The 17,306-nt window shown below is 28.3% G+C and overlaps 2 protein-coding genes across 2 annotated transcripts; both read left to right on the top strand.

Annotated features, from left to right (window-relative positions):
- Positions 1-4,141: 4,141 nt before the first annotated feature.
- On the top strand, positions 4,142-8,504 carry LOC114177266 (uncharacterized). Its single transcript, XM_028062539.2, has 5 exons — positions 4,142-4,610; positions 6,212-6,713; positions 6,829-7,030; positions 7,350-7,859; positions 7,956-8,504. The coding sequence occupies exons 1-5, from the start codon at positions 4,208-4,210 to the stop codon at positions 8,367-8,369; spliced, it is 2,031 nt and encodes a 676-aa protein (XP_027918340.2). The 5' UTR covers positions 4,142-4,207; the 3' UTR covers positions 8,370-8,504.
- Positions 8,505-10,670: 2,166 nt separating this feature from the next.
- Positions 10,671-13,677, top strand: LOC114179573 (uncharacterized). The gene is made up of 5 exons (XM_028065963.2): positions 10,671-11,123; positions 11,269-11,770; positions 12,016-12,217; positions 12,456-12,947; positions 13,222-13,677. The coding sequence occupies exons 1-5, from the start codon at positions 10,706-10,708 to the stop codon at positions 13,567-13,569; spliced, it is 1,962 nt and encodes a 653-aa protein (XP_027921764.1). The 5' UTR covers positions 10,671-10,705; the 3' UTR covers positions 13,570-13,677.
- The last annotated feature ends 3,629 nt before the right edge of the window (positions 13,678-17,306 follow it).

Here is a 17,306-nt window from a genome sequence, read left to right as displayed (position 1 = left end):
CAAAAAAAAATCAATCTAAGTTATATCAAGTTCATTGATTCTTTAACTTGTGCGGACTACTCGTCCCAAGAAAAGAAAATAATACACGTGAGTTGGTGAAATTAAATAAACTAAGGGTTTTATCCGTACTGTTTTAATTGTGTGTTTATTATAATAACTTTTTTCAGCACATCAAAAATAAAGAAAACAAATATTTTTAAACGTTTTTATGGCTTTTTATTTTTGACATTTTTAGTTCTATAATATTATGTTTATCTATACCTTTATAAGAAAATTCACTATTTTGGTTTTCACATTTTATTTTTCAGTTCTATCTTTTTGAGAAATAATTATTTATTTAAATTAAAATAATAACTTACCAAACGTTTTTAAATTTAACAGTTTTTCGATTTGATTATTTTTTAAATTTAATTATTTTCTTAAATTATCTATACCTATATATATATATATATATATATATATATATATATATATATATATATATATATATATATATATATATATTCACTAGTTTCCAGAAACAGAAATATAAGTAGATAAGAAAACTGACATACCCTGTTATTAATAGTAAAAATTATTCGATAATCGAAATATTGACAGTTAAAAATTTATTGGTTAAATGTCAGTAACAAATTTTATTTACGATGAATAGTAAAATTTATCGATAATTATCGAGAATCGAATATTTATCAGTAAAATTTATTGGTAATTATTATGATTTGACTTTTTTCTTTCTTACTCTTCTTCATTTCTTCCTCACCCTCTCTTCTTTTCCTTAATGTTTTTCCTCCAACTTTGAATACCACTTTCCATATCCTCTTTCTCGACTTAATTTTGTGGACTTAATTTTTAGTTGATATCCTCTTTTGTCGACTTGTGAACTTAATTTTTAGATGATATGTTTTTTAACATATATATCTTATATATTTATTATTTATCTTTTAGTTTTTTATTGATGTGATTTTAATATGTTTTTAATAGATATCTCTTATGTCGAAAATTGAACAGTGTGAAAATAATATACGTGGACAGTCTAATAGTAAATAATATAATATGTTTAACAAATCTCATTTAGACACACTTGTATATTATATTAAAAAAACAATTTTAAGTTTAATTTATTTGGATAAACCATGACTTATAATTTTTTTTTTTTGAACTTTTCTTCTAAATATAATCTCAAATTACTTTAGCCAAATACACACGATCATGATCATAGTAATAAATTAGTTGTATCAGAAAATAATGTTAAAGATTATAGTAAATTATTTTACAATAAAAAGAAATGCTTAACCAGTACCCACAACATGATTCATTGCATGTTGAATTAATGATATTGACTTCAATTCCTTTTCTCAATTATTGCTTAGGGAATACAACATATATCTTCTCTTTAAACTGTATTTTGTGACACTTTTCTAACCACATATAAGGTAACATTGGTAGCGTAATGAAAGACAACCACAGCCATTTTTAGTATCAGAATGTGACTCATTGCAAACATTCAAAGTTGACTCGTGCCAAAAAGAGAATCAATAACCTAGTCAAAAAACATTGTCTTCACCACAAAGCCTCAAGTTCAACACACAATAAAAAAAAAAGTTTAAATATATTTTTAGTCCCTTAATTTTTAATAAATTTTAGAATTAATTTATTTTAAAATTTTAGACCAATTTAGTCCTCCATCTTTTAAAATATGTGACTTTAGTTATTTACTCAAATTTTGGTAGGTTTATTTGATGTTCTGTATATATTTAGATTTGAATTGTTTATATTGTTTGACATATTTTTGCTTTAATATTAAGTCAGATACTATTATAAAACACGCTTGAAATGTCAAATAAATTTAACTAAAATTGATTAAAAGGATTAAATTCACATATTTCGAAAGACGAAGAACTAAATTGGTTTAAAGTTTTGAAATGAACTAATTTCAAAATTTAATGAAAATTAAGACATATTTAACCCTAACAAAAATTTCAACTTAAGCTATTTCTAACTATTCAGATTATTTAAAAAAATGTAGAGTCAATCAATATAAAGAGTTGGTAATTTTTCAAATCAGTTTTATAACCAAAAGATTCCACTATAATTGAAGTTAAAATTGCTTTAAATATCTTTTTTTTTTTCACTTTCAAATCATTTTTAATATCTTAAATAATCAAATCATAAAAAATCCATACAATAAATGATACGTGTCATGAATATGACATTATGAGTGAGTATAATTAATTAACCAACTACTTTGTATTAAGTGCACATTCATTATTTTTTTTTCTCTGAGGTATGGACCCAATCTGTTATGTCCATGTTGATAACAACAGCGTAAGAAGTGGAACTTCCGCAAAGATATGCATGCCCGTTTTTCTATTGTGCCATTAATACATACAAGTTTTGAAATTGTTAAAAAAGTATGAGATTTAACGTCCGAAAAGCACTTAACCATTTAAAAAATCCTATATATAGTGCCTATTTCAATTGTCAGAGACAAGCACAACGTCAAACATGAAAAAAAAAAACATGGAATTTATTGAATTTCATGAAAAGATCATGAATTATCCAACAAAATTCTGACCTGTTAATATATACTTCATAATTTTAAGCAATGTTATGGCCTTAACGTGATTGACCAGTTTGTGTTTGGTACTACTTGCACCTATTTAATACCTATTTAATGCAATATATATTTTTGATAATAAAAAAATAGAGAGAAAGAGAGATATTGAATTGTTAATTAATTGAAAAGTAGTTGCCGACTTGGTAGCTGTTGTGACAAATAGCCTTCAATTTTCAGGTTTAAGTGTTACCCATTAATTGGGGACACGTCAACTTTTAACTTGATAAAGAGATTCAACTAATCATATGGAGTTCATATCATTGAGATTCTCTAAATAATGTATTTATCTTTATTTGATGTTACGACAAAACTTACATTATTATTATTATTATTTTAAATATATTTTTAACTCTTGAATTTGGATATAAAATCAAAATTGGTTTTCATTTCAAATTAAAAAAAAAAAAATTTAAATTTTAAATATTTTTTGATAAATTTTATTGATGAATTAAAATATCAATCGATAATCATAAAAAAATATACGACTAATTATCATAAATATTAATTAGTAATTAGTGAGATATTTGGGTAGTAAATATTATTCTTTAGTTTATCTTCTTCCTTCTCTTTTTTATTTTTCCTTTTCCTTTTTCTTATTTTTTTTTCTTCTTTTATTTCCTCTTCTTCTCCCCATCTTCTTCCTCCTCCTTCTTATTTTACTCACTCATATATATTCAATTTATAAACCTATTTTGTTGGATTTAACAGAAAATTTGATACTTATTTTACGAACAAATTTATTGAAAAATTTTAAAAAAATTAATTACCAATAAATTTACCTACCGAAAAAAAATCCTTTCCGACAGATTTATCAAATGATTTAACTATAAAACGATCAAAGTTCAAAACTAAAACTTTAACGTTCATTTTGTTGGTAAAATTTATAGACAAAAAAATTTCATCAATATTAAATTTTTTAATTTATTAATAAATTTTATTATCAGATTCATTAAAATTATAATTTACCAACAAATTGTCAGTAATTAAAATTCAAAAATCCATTGCTGTGTAAATTTCAAAGCCATGCACGGTTATTCTATCCCGCTATTTAAGAATTTATACATGAATAATTATAATTTATTTTAATTTCAACTTTTCTGATCATAAATATTACATATTTTTAAGATAGTAAGTTACTTTTCGTTTCATACTTTCTTCATAAATTGTAGGAGAATAAACCTCTCAAGAGTCCTCTTCCTATTTTAAATAATATTGAATGTCTTCAAAAAGATAAAATGCTATTAACAAGTATAGTAAAAAACATAAAAAAAAAAAACAGTAAATATATACTTGGAATATTTAGAACTACGGAAAAAGATAACAATACTAGCAAATCCATTGAGAACCTGTAATAGTGGCGGCCGCAGACCGTTTATCATTTATTAATTATTTTCTTACAATAACATAAGAAAATAATTAATCATGCAGGTCAATAAAGAAATTCGATCCTGACCCACATACATACCCATATATACATCATACTTATTATGTATGTACCTCTTTTGTTATTGCAGAATTAGAAGAAGTCATGCATGTTGAAAGTGGTTGGAGATGAAGTGAAGAAAAGTGAAAGAGAAAGGCATAGATTAGATGTGGATTGGATACTGGCCACAGGAAATGCATCTGGAGATGATTCTTACATATAGTTGTTTACGTAAACCACGTCGCATTGCTAAATCAGAGAAACGCAAAGATGCTCAGGTAAGTGATTCAAGCAGAGAAGAAACTAGGTTTCATCATGAATGGGGCAAGCACTCAGAGTCAGAATCGGAATCGGAATCGTCCTTTCAGAAGGTGGTGGAGATGGGAGTGCCGTGTAACGAATGCGTTGAAGAAAAATTGCGATGGTTAAGATCTCAGATCATTGGTAATAGTGCAGAGTTTGATTCTCCGTTTGGAAGACGAATCGTTGTGTATGCTGATCACACCGCTTCCGCTCGTAGTCTTCGCTACAACGAAAACTTCATCGCCGATCATCTTCTTCCTTTCTACGGTACCTGCGTTCGCTTTCTTCATCTTTACTTTATCCATCAATCTTTTTCAAATCAAATCTCAACTCCCTCACGTTTTTGTTTCTTCCCAAATCCAATTTCCGTTTCAAAATTTTAAAATCAGTTTAGTTTCTAAATTTTTTCTAATATAAAATTATTTAGTATTTTTGATAATTCGTTTGAGGGGTTAAGATGTTTTTTTTTTTTTTTTTACTTTGAAAAATTACTATTATAAAATCTGACTCTTCTTAAATTGTAGGAACCTAAAAATAGTTAAATCTAAATTTTTTTCATAATTTTGTGTACAACTTGCAAAAAGAGAAAAACATATAATGTGTAGATGATTTTTTTTTCATAATTTTGTTTACAAAATAAAGTAAATATAATTTTTATAACTTCTTGAAATCGGGTGCATAAATTAATTTACTTCTAAAAACATATGTTGATTTTTCTTCTTCTGAAAAAACTAATGTAGCTTGAGTTTTCTCTTTTAAAAATAACATTTGATGTAATAAACTCAACCTAAAAATTGAAGGGTTCATTAAGTACATGTATTCGGTGAATTATTACTATCGAGTTTTATTTACAATTGGATTATTTTTATATATTAAGCTAAATGTTCATTTCAAAAAGTATAAAAGTAGTATTGGTTCAAAGTATTCGTGATAAATTTTTTCAAATTACAATGTATATATTAAACTATAAATATAAATATTAATATTAATATACATACACAATATGTTAACATATTAGAGTTTGGCCGCGATAACACTATGATATAGTAGTATAACTAATAGTTTTTACATAACTTGTAAAGGAGGGAGGATAAGAAATGCCAATCATAATTGAAATTGATCAAGTTGATTTAATATACACAACTTCAAGGTCAAATTTATTGTGTCATCACATAATTTAATAAATTTGTGCATTAATATTAATTTAATAGTGGTCTCCATTGAAATTTATAAATAACGTGTAAATAATAAAGAAACAATATTCTCACGTTGAAATTTTTGATGACGAGGATGTACTCTCACAATATATATAATATATATGTATCCTTCGGGGTATTTATGTTTTTCACAATAGTGATATAATCAGCGGATTTTAAACACCAATTATAGAAAAGGAACATGATGTGAAAGCAACAGAAGAGAAAAAAAAACCCTAATAATCGTTCCTCTTTCGACATTTATTTATATCCATGCATTAAGGAGAAAACAACAAGAACTTAAATTATAAGCAAAAGAAAAAAAAAACTAAAGTTAAAAAAACTCACTTTTTTTTTTTGAAGTAAGAGATATAAAACGTTTACGTGACACGGTCCTATAAGAATTATCATAAGAAAAATGTCTCTGTAGTTTATATATATATTTTTTCAATAATTGTCCCTTGAAAAATCAGGTGGATTATGTTTCTCAAACTAGTGTGAACATATAACCACCATGATTGTTCAAAGAGGAAGGGGTTTAGTTTCTTTTGACTTGCACATAATCCAAATCTGAAACAAAATTGGTTCTTCTCTTCTTAGCCAATCATAGATGAATTTTGAACTATAAGAACATGCATTCAAACTCGTGCTTTTTATTTTCTGCGTACACAGGTAACACTCACACGTGCGACAGTTACGTGGGAAGCAGGACAACAAAGATGGTAGAGGAAGCAAGAAAGTACATTAAAAGATGCTTAGGTGGCGGAAAAGACGATGCACTCATCTTCTGTGGCTCTGGCTCCACCGCAGCCATGAAGAGGCTGCAAGAAGTTATGGGAATCACAGTACCCTCAATCTTAAGGGAAAGGGTTTTGAAGAGCCTCAGCACAGAAGAAAGATGGGTGGTTTTCGTTGGACCTCACGAACACCATTCCAACCTCCTTTCTTGGAGGCAAAGTTTGGCTGAGGTGGTAGAAATTGGTCTTGATCACCAAGGCTTGATAAACATGGATGCTCTTAAGCTAAAACTTGAGTTCTACAAAGACACCAATCGACCCATGTTAGGATCTTTCTCAGCTTGTAGCAATGTCACGGGAATTCACTCAGATACACGAGCAATCGCTCACCTTCTTCACCAATACAAAGCCTTCGCATGCTTTGATTTTGCAGCGAGGTAAGCTAGAATCATAGACATCCTTTGATGGTGTTTCAATGTTAATGAACTCAGTAGGTAGCACGAGTCATTAGAATTTGATGAAAAATTATTCTATGTATGTGTTTGTTTATAGTGGTCCATACGTGGAAATAAAGATGAGGTGTGGGGAGAGTGATGGGTATGACGCAGTGTTCCTGAGTCCACACAAGTTTCTCGGTGGTCCTGACTCTCCTGGGATTCTGCTCATGAACGATGCTCTCTACCGATTAAGATCTTCGCCGCCATCAACTTGTGGAGGTGGAACTGTGGATTACGTCAACGGCTTCAACGAAAAGGTAATAATATACGTATTCAAATTATAAACAAAATATTTAAAGTCAAATCATAAACAAAACATTTAAAGTCAAATCATAAATTTAGTCTTCCCACGTAACCTGATTGGAGAAGAAAAACAAAAAGTCTTCGCAGGTTGTTTATCATTTCATTTCCTGTATCACAATTTCGTGTATAAAAACGTGTTTATATAAATCAATCCCTGTTGTCGTTTTCTAGAGATAGGATTTTTTATTGATTCATATGAATTGAAATGGAAAGAAAAATAAGCTTCTTAATTATGGTTTGAAAGTTTATGTGGGTGTTGATAATATATTGCAGGATACAGTGTACTTGGAGAACATAGAGGAAAGAGAAAATGGGGGCACCCCTCCTATAATCCAGACAGTGAGAGCAGCATTGGCGTTTTGGGTGAAAGAGTACATAAGCTACAAAGAGATTGAGAAACGTGAACAACTTTACATTAAGAAAGCACTTAAGAGACTAATGTCAAACCCAAACATTGAGGTTCTCGGAAACTTGAGCACCAAAAGACAAGCCATATTGTCATTTATCATTTATTCTACAACCAACAAAACCTCTTTGTCACCTGGTTGGGGAATTAAATGGCTACAAGAGAAACAGGAAAAACAAAGAGAAGAAGTTAATTTTTGGAAAGAGACAGAGAGCGAAAGAGGTAAGCTTCTTCATGGCCCTTTTGTTGCAACACTGCTAAGTGACCTATTTGGCATTCAAGCTCGTGGAGGGTGTGCTTGTGCTGGACCTTATGGCCACCAATTGCTCGGTATCAACAAAGCTCAATCTCTTGCTATTAGATCAGCAATTCAACAGGTACATTCTCTCACTTATAGTAATCCAAATTCATATTACTGTAAGAACCAAATGGGTAAACAATGTTTAAACTGAAATTGCTTATTACTTGAACAGGGTTATGTTGGAGTAAAACCTGGGTGGAGTAGAGTTAGTTTTCCGTATTACATGGAGGAGGAGGAATTTGAGTTCATTTTAACAGCGATAGAGTTTGTAGCAAACTATGGCCAACGCTTCCTTCCCTTGTACAGCTTCAATTTGAGAAACGGCAGTTGGAGAATGAAGAAAGAGCAACTTCAGGCTCTGATCAACCAAAATAACTGCAACTTTCGAAAAACTCTTGATGAAGCAGATGATTTGAAAGCAGTGAAAGCAGGTGTTGGATATAACGTTGGAACCAAACAAGTTAGTGTGTTAAGGAAATCATACTTAGATATGGCAAAATATATTGCAACTCTTCTCCCCAGGTTCCCTTCTCAGGCCATACTCCATGAAGATGTAGATCCCAATGTTCTCTATTTTAGACTTTAATTATTTGCTAAACATCAATTAGCATTCGTTAATGTATATTTCACTACTTGTTTTAATGATGTTTTAAGGAAAGTGTGTATCATTTGGATACTAATACATGGCTATAATCACTCATAATGAAGATAGGTTTTGGAATATTGAGAATGAAAAAAATGAAAAAATGAAAAATCACTTAGGATATGACACCTTATATTATAAAAAAAAAGTTGTCAAAATTTAGTAGTTAAAAAATTATTTTTCTATTATTAATAGAAGCCATTCGATATTAATTATAGTTAGATAGATTTTCAACGTGTGAAGTCCATTATCAGTTTTCACTGATTAAAATCCCTTCTGCTTTCATAAAAACAACATGTAATTTATTTGGCATGGTTAAATTAATACTCCAACTTGCAATGATATTGTTCTTTCTTTCTTATTTATTGATTCTTATTTATTATAAATTTTCATAAACATTTTCAACAATTAAAAAAGTAAACGAATTATGCTTAAACTTCTTTATAAATAAACAAAGAAAGAAAAAAACTGAGCTGTTTATAATTATACTTAATTTATAATTTAGTTTATATAAATTCTTTCATATAAATTTTCTTAATTATTATGTTTAATTGTATGTAAATTGATTTTAATTTATAAGATTTTTTTTCTTTAAAGCATTTCAGGAAAAAAGATATTTGACATTATTTTACTACAGATTGACAATTTTTAAAAAATAAACTATTTTTAATATAAAAATTAAATTTTGTATTTATAATAAAAATTCGAAGAGTAATAAAAAAATTACTAAATAAATGTATAAAAAAATCTGCTATCAAAATACTGATGCCTTTTGTAAAATATTTATCTGAATATCGTCATGGAAAAATAGGTTCCCCAAGAGGTTGGAAGCAAATGGATGATTGTGGGGACAATCGTCACGACAGATATTTTATTTATTTTATATAATTTTTTTTGAACATAAACTTGATAAATATCTGTTGTCCCGTGAAATAAGAATTACTTTTTTGAAAAAAAAAAATTAAAAATAAATTTATATAAGAAATATAAGATGACGTTAAATAGCTTCAATTTATTAATTACCTTCTAAATTAATAATGTTCTCAAAAATATAAAAATATATCAAAGTTTCAACAAACATACAAGCTAAAAGTCTAGGGTAGCAAACAATCCATCCAGTCATTGAAAAAAAAAATTGAGTTGACAAATCTATTAATTTACTTTTTTTATAAACAGTTAATGACTGATTAATTAGTTTTGAATTTTATCAAATATATATTAGCTAAAGTTGAAGGATAGCAAAACAACTCATCTATTAATTAAAAAAAAATTGAATTAGATCAAATCTATTAATTTACTTTTATAGATATTAAGTTTTTGATTCAATGGATACTTTAATTAATATTTATTGGATTAAAGTTAATTTATATTTTTTTTTCACAATTTAATATTTAAATTTTCAAAAATTATTTTAAAAGAATAAAATAACAGTTACCAAAATATACAATTTCGAGTCTTGTATTATATGAAGGAAACAAAAATATTTTTTTTCCCAAAGATAAGAAATATATAACTACTCTTAAATGCAATTACCAATTTTTCATTAAAGTTGATGTATTTATTGACTCACTAATACTATGGCTCATTAAATATAAATGCGATTCAAACCATTTAACTTTACATGTATCTCTGAAAAGAATTTCCAATGTATGATATTATTATTATTATTTTAAATTAACCAACTTAACTAATTTTATTTGTATTTATAATTAGATATATATTTATTTGCCACATATAAAATCGAATGTTGTATTTTCATGAATGAATTGGATATACCCATCAATAAAAAAAATAGTTATTGAAATTGAATGCATTTATATTAAAGAATGAACATTTTTTTAATGAATAAAAAAATAATGATTTCTATTTGATTTATTATAACCCAAACTAAAATTTATCCAATCCATATTTTAAAATATTCAAGAAAGTAAAATAATCTTTTATACCTCTAAGAATCACCGTTTTCCCCAAAATTATAAGACAAGGTAACGTATCATTAAGGTTATTACTTGGTTCAAAAAAAGGTAATAAATATAGCATTACCATGCACCCATAGCCAACAGGAACAAAAAGAAAGGAACCATACATTCTATTAAAATAATTCTTAAAGTTCAAATACTATGTTTCGCACCTGAATTTTACGCATCCACAATAAAAACGAACACCACCAGGTTTGTGCAGCCCATAATATAATCCCACTGAAACTCCATCTCTTACCAAAATATAAGTCCAAAACTCTTTTGCCTTCTCTCGAATCCTTCTATGCCACCTTTTCTTATATGCTGAGTTACATCAACAACATCATTCGCTATTCTTTTCAGTTCTTCTACCTAATGCGGGAGGAGCACCCCTTGTTGGCAGAGAAACCTGTGTTAGTCCAACCATGCTTGGATCAAAGCCATGGCCAGGAAAAAACCGACAGCGATGTTGTGTTATCCAAAACAACCACATCGGACAAATCTCATGACTTTTGCAACCACTCTGAGTCCTTCAAGAAGCTCGTGGAGATGGGTCTGCCGTGTAATGAATCAGTGGTGGAAAAACTGCGTTGGTTGCGGTCCCAAATCATTGGTTACCATGCAGAGTTTGATTCCCCATTTGGAAAAAGAAAAGTTCTCTATGCTGACCACACTGCTTCTGGCCGCAGCCTTCACTATAACGAGAATTTCATTATCAATCACGTTCTTCCTTTCTATGGTATGATACTCACATCATTCCATCAAACCACCCTCATTCATATATATATAAGCTCTGATTGTTATAAGAGTAAATAGTATAGAAGACACTGGAATTTTGAATGTGGAAACATGTCTTTTAATCTGTTATCTTTTTGTGCACATAGGTAACACGCACACATGCGACAGCTACGTTGGAAGCAGGACAACAAAAATGGTACACGAAGCAAGTGAGTACATTAAGAAATGTTTAGGTGGTGGGGAAGATGATGCACTTATATTATGTGGCTCGGGAACAACTGCAGCTATCAAGAGGCTGCAAGAAGTGATGGGGATCACTGTGCCATCTGTTATGAGGGAAAGGGTTTTGAAGAGTGTGAACACAGAAGAAAGATGGGTGGTTTTTGTGGGACCGCATGAGCACCATTCAAACCTTCTTTCTTGGAGGCAAAGTTTGGCTGAGGTGGTAGAGATTGATCTTGACGACCAAGGATTGCTTGACATGGATGCTCTAAGGATACAAATTGAGGCCTACAAAGATACCAACAGGCCCATGTTGGGATCTTTTTCAGCTTGTAGCAATGTCACGGGAATCTACCTAGATACACGTGCAGTTGCTCAGCTTCTTCATCAGTACAAAGCCTTTGCATGCTTTGATTTTGCAGCAAGGTACTTGTATATATAGAATTGTGAGAATGGAGAATTATTACATATAGTTTGAAACCACCACATGTTTATAGTACTGTACAATTTTCATGTGACAGATTTAGTGAAGTTTAAAACTCAACTACATGTTAAGTGAAGATCAATGAGAATCGAACACTTGAGTAAAACATCCAATGATTTCTGGTTGTACATGAGTGTGTGTGTTGGAAAATTTGGAAACTTGATAATGTTTTTGGTTGTTTGTTTAGTGGTCCATACGTGGAGATTGACATGAGATCTGGGGAAAGTGATGGGTATGATGCAGTGTTCTTGAGTCCACACAAGTTTCTTGGTGGTCCTGACTCTCCTGGGGTTCTCCTCATGAACAAGGCCCTTTATCTTCTAGGATCTTCTCCACCGTCAACTTGTGGAGGTGGAACCGTGACTTATGTCAATGGCTTCAACGAACAGGTAAATCTCCATTCTCATGTTTGGAATTTGGATTGTATTATTCTCTCATTGTATATTGCAACCCTAATAGCTATAATAAGATATTGCATTGAAGATCTGCTAGAAGAATAACACCAACAAAAACCACAGAGAACTAATAATATACTTCAAAATATGTAGACATTGATCTTTCAATATTCACCTTGTGTTCATTTAAACTTCATCCATCATCATCATCATCATCACGTTATCAATGCAGGAAACATTATACCTGGAGAGCATAGAGGAAAGGGAAAGTGGGGGCACGCCTCCAATAATCCAGACAGTGAGAGCAGCATTGGCATTTTGGGTGAAAGAATACATAAGCTGTGAAGAGATTGAAAAAAGTGAGCAAATGTACATCAACAAGGCACTAAAGAGGCTTGGTTCAAACCCCAACATTGAGGTCCTAGGAAACTTGAAGGCCAAGAGACAAGCTATATTGTCGTTTCTGATCTACTCCACCACCTATTGTTCCTCAGCAGGTGAATGGAGTGATGGTAACCAGAAAAATGAAGGTGAACTTGATCTGTGGGCAGAAACAGGGAACCAAAGAGGGAAACCACTTCATGGCCCTTTTGTTGCAACATTGCTCAATGACCTCTTCGGAATCCAAGCTCGTGGAGGGTGTGCTTGTGCTGGACCTTATGGCCACCAATTGCTCCACATCAACAGGTCTCAGTCACTTGCCATTAGATCAGCAGTTGAAAAGGTGAAAAATTATCCACAATATCTTTAAATATTGTGTTTCCAACTATACAATATCGACACTACAACTAAATTTGAATTTTTCTACTGAGTTTTTCTGAACTGTTTTCATCAGTATATTTTGAAGGTATAGTAGATAACACAATAATACTAAGCATAGAATATGAACTGACTAAAACTCAGTGTGAAAGTTGATGATGTAAAACACATTTAGCTGTTTTGAAAATTGAAGTGGCAAAGCAAGTTCTGAAAAGCAAAACTGTTTGTTACTTTGACAGGGTTACATTGGAGTAAAACCAGGGTGGACAAGAGTTAGTTTTCCTTACTACATGAGTGAAGAGGATTTTGAGTACATTCTGAATGCCATAGAATTTTTAGCTGTGTATGGCCAACGCTTCTTTCCCCTTTATAGCTTTAATTTGATAAATGGGAGCTGGAGATTGAAGACAGAGAAAGTTGAGGCACTAACCAGTGAAGGAAACTGCAACTTTGGTGTTCATAGTATTTGGTGGAACGAATCAAACTTTGAGGTGGCTAAATGCATTGCTACTCGCCTTCCAAATTTCCCTTCTCAGGGAATAATCAAGGAGGAACTCGATCCAAATATCTTCTGCTTCAGAGTGTAAGTAAAATGATATATGGATACTCTAAATACAATAATAGTTATCCATGTCATTGTTTGAAGTGAATACATACCATACATTATTTGTTCTATTTACAAATATTTCGTGATACTTTCCATTGTTTTCACACAATGATCGATGTGCATCACTCCAACCAACTCTTGTGGGTTACTAGGAAGAATTATTAAGTTAAATATTGAGATCTTTAGCAATATTCTTTTATTTTTATAATAATTTTTTATATTATACTTACTTAAATATTATTAAGTTTTGATTAAAATTTAAAAATCTTACAAATTTAAGATTTTATATTAAATTAATCCATAATTATTCATTTGATTTTGATTTTGTTAAAAAAAACATGTTAAATATGTTATTGGTCCCTTAAGTTTCACTGAATTTAGTTTCTCATCAAAACTTTTGACTAATTTAATTATTCATCCTTAGAAATACGTGAATTTAGTCTTTTTACTCAAATTTTATTAAACTTATTTGAAGTTTGGAACGTGTTTTATGAAAATATTTGAGTTAACATTTAAGCGAAAATGAGTCAAACGATGTAAACAATTCAAATAGTATCATGAAGTGCGTTTTGAAACGTTAGATAAACTTAACAAAATCTGATGACTAAATTCATACATTTATAAAGACGTATAACTAAATTCGTCAAAAGTTTCTAAGAGAGACTAATTCCAAATTTTACTGAAACTTAAGAGACAAAAATATATTTAACCAAAAAAATATTAAGTTGATTTTTTAATTTTTTTAACTGATTTGAGTTTTCAAAAATTAATGCAATTTGAAAGTTTTTATTAAACTTTTTAAAATGGACTAGAAATTTTCATATAACACTAAGATTATATTAATTTTACTCTATTGTTTAATTTTTTTTATTTGTTTAAGTATTTCACTGTGATTTTTTATTTTTCTGTTTCCAACTTAACAAACTCGTAAAGTGGAGGAAGTCTTGAGAATGAAGAAAACGTGTTAATCGATAAGAAAAAGTAATTATTAGCAATTATTAGCGAAAACGAAAAGAATCTATCACGCCATCTCATTAATAACAAAAGTTAAACATAGAATATTGAAATGAAAAAATATTGTTGAACACTTAAAACACAAATTCTTTAAATAAAAATTTAATTAAAAATATTTATATTTATTCATTATTTAAAATTTAATGAAATCTATTATTAATAATATTATTTTATTCATGAACTACTATATTTAAGAGATAATGTGTGTTCCAAATAAAAATTTCTAAGTTTCAAAATCAAAGATCAATAACTCATTAAGTCAATACTAGATTGAAACAATGTATATCATACTTAAATAGATTATTATATGTTCCCTAACATATTATTTTTAGTTGTGTTAAAAATATTCTTATAATATATTATTTATTATTAGCCAAACTCTATTGTAAATCATAAAATTTAATACATTCTATTATTTATAATTTAAATAATTTAGTTCATCGAAATAACACTTTACGTAACGACACTGAAACTTAGACAATTAACTAAAAATATAATATTTTTTAATTGTATATTTTTTTAGATTTTTATTTCATACGCATATTTTTTATAATCACTAATTTTACTATTTAAGGACTTTTATTGGGGACAGCGATTAAGAAATAAAAAGTATAACATTGTGTTGAAAGTGGCATGAAAATATATTAAAAAATTGTGAGAGAATATATTTTTACGCATTTAAAATCCAAGGTTCTCTAACTTTAAAACTATGGGTTTTCCTCATGTTATTGGATCCATATGTTTCAAGAGATTTTTTTTCTCAACAAGCTTCCAGCTGTTTTGCTTTATTACTATTTTATTGCTTTACTATTATTTTTATTTGAGATATAATGAGACTCTTGCTATTATTTTTTTTAGTTGTTAGTTTCATAACTTAATTATATGATATTTGATATTTTTTTTATAATTATTTGATTCCATTCGATTATCATTTAATATTCCTTTTTAATATATAATTATAAAATTTACTATTTTAATATTAAAATAATAAAATATTTATCATTTTAATATTAGATATTTAATAATATCATATTTTATTAATTATAGTTTTTTCAATTTAAAAAAAATGCTTAATTAATGTTTAAAATACTAAAAAGGTAAATATGAGTATGAATACAATGTATCGGTTTGCAAAGGAGTAAAATAGGAATTTAGATTTTTGTTACGTTTATTTGGACTTTTCTGTTGTGTTTAGAGATGGCAAATAAATCCGTCTCCGTGGGTATTGCCCGAACCCGTCCCCGTTTTGACGGGAAATCCCCGCATTGACTGGGTATGGGTATGGGGAATCCCCGACTTTTTCAGTTGGGTATGGGGATGGGTATGGGGATGTACATATACCCGTCCCCGCCATATCTTCATTCTCGTTTAAATTATCAAAATATTCACAATTAATCAAGTAACCCATATATATATATATATATATATATATATATATATATATATATTCTATTTTTTATTTCTTTTAATTATTTCATTTGTCATTAAACTCATTCTCATCTCCAATATATTTTTTATCTTATCATAACCTTTATGTAATTATGTTAAAATAATGTATCTTAATAAAAAAAATTATGCCTTACATTTGAATATTTATATTATTTTTTAATATTTTTATTTATTATAAATTTTCCTTTCACATGAGAATGTTTATACTCTCAATTTAAGGTAATATAAAAAAAATTCTTTACTTATTATTATTATTATTATTATTATTAATTTTTGTTTAATTTGAAGAACTCTTTTGTTTCATTAAAGTAATTTTCGTTATTTTTTAACCATTAAGTATATATGTTGATATTTGAAAAGTTTTCTTAGTTCTCTGAGATATTTTTCGTCTTATCATACCTTAGTTATACATTTGATTTCCTTTGTGTGATTTTTTTCGATAGTCTCTCAAATTATTTCTAAAACACACATTTGTTAGTTTTTTAATATTTTTATTTATTGTTTTTATTTTCATCATGTAGAATAATATATCATAATGTAATTGTTTCACTTTAAATTCTGTTTGAAGTGGTTAAAATTATATATATATATATATATATATATATATATATATATATATATATATATAATGATATTTAGGAATAGTATATGATAATTCACTACAAGAAAAAATGAAATGGTGATTGATTTAGTCAGTAACCCATATCAGTCACTATTTTTCGTCATTGGTGGTAGTAGTTGATTTATTGTCTAAATTAGTGACTGATTCAATGATCGAATCGGTACTTGATTTAGTGACCAATTTAATTACTAATTTATTTGTAATTTAATGATAAATTTTTTGGTCACTAATGATATTTCTATTTATTTTTAACCACTTCAAACATAATTTAATAATTAGTTCTCTAAGGTTTTTTTCATTTTATCATACCTTAATTATACATTTGATTTTCTTTGTGCGATTTCTTTCGATAGTCTCTCAAATTATTTCTAAAACACACATTTGTTAGTTTTTTAATATTTTTATTTATTGTTTATTTTCATCATGTAGAATAAAATATTTCGATATATTCTATCTAATTATTTGTTATTTTATAACTCACTATTAATCATACTGTAATTTTTTTTACTTTAATTGTATAAATAACTTTTATTTACTACAATATAAAAATTTAATGTAATTTCTATGAATATTTTTTTGTCACTATGCAACATATATTGAAGTTCAAAAGATACAAAATCTATGTCAAAATT

The sequence above is a fragment of the Vigna unguiculata genome, chromosome 3 (genome assembly GCF_037176805.1).
Source record: "Vigna unguiculata cultivar grain cowpea cultivar isolate G323 ecotype 2 chromosome 3, ASM3717680v1, whole genome shotgun sequence".
Lineage (NCBI taxonomy): Eukaryota > Viridiplantae > Streptophyta > Magnoliopsida > Fabales > Fabaceae > Vigna > Vigna unguiculata.
This window is presented reverse-complemented; position numbering and strand designations above follow the sequence as displayed.

What these genes read in the sequence shown, in the direction of transcription:
- LOC114177266 (XM_028062539.2), top strand. Translation starts at nt 4,208, where the DNA reads ATGTGGATTGGATACTGGCCACAGGAAATGCATCTGGAGATGATTCTT. An exon ending in TCATCTTCTTCCTTTCTACG is followed by an intron (nt 4,611 to 6,211) that starts GTACCTGCGTTC and finishes CTGCGTACACAG; the next exon opens with GTAACACTCACACGTGCGAC. An exon ending in TCAACGGCTTCAACGAAAAG is followed by an intron (nt 7,031 to 7,349) that starts GTAATAATATAC and finishes AATATATTGCAG; the next exon opens with GATACAGTGTACTTGGAGAA.
- LOC114179573 (XM_028065963.2), top strand. Translation starts at nt 10,706, where the DNA reads ATGCTGAGTTACATCAACAACATCATTCGCTATTCTTTTCAGTTCTTC. An exon ending in TGCTTTGATTTTGCAGCAAG is followed by an intron (nt 11,771 to 12,015) that starts GTACTTGTATAT and finishes TTGTTTGTTTAG; the next exon opens with TGGTCCATACGTGGAGATTG. An exon ending in TCAATGGCTTCAACGAACAG is followed by an intron (nt 12,218 to 12,455) that starts GTAAATCTCCAT and finishes TTATCAATGCAG; the next exon opens with GAAACATTATACCTGGAGAG.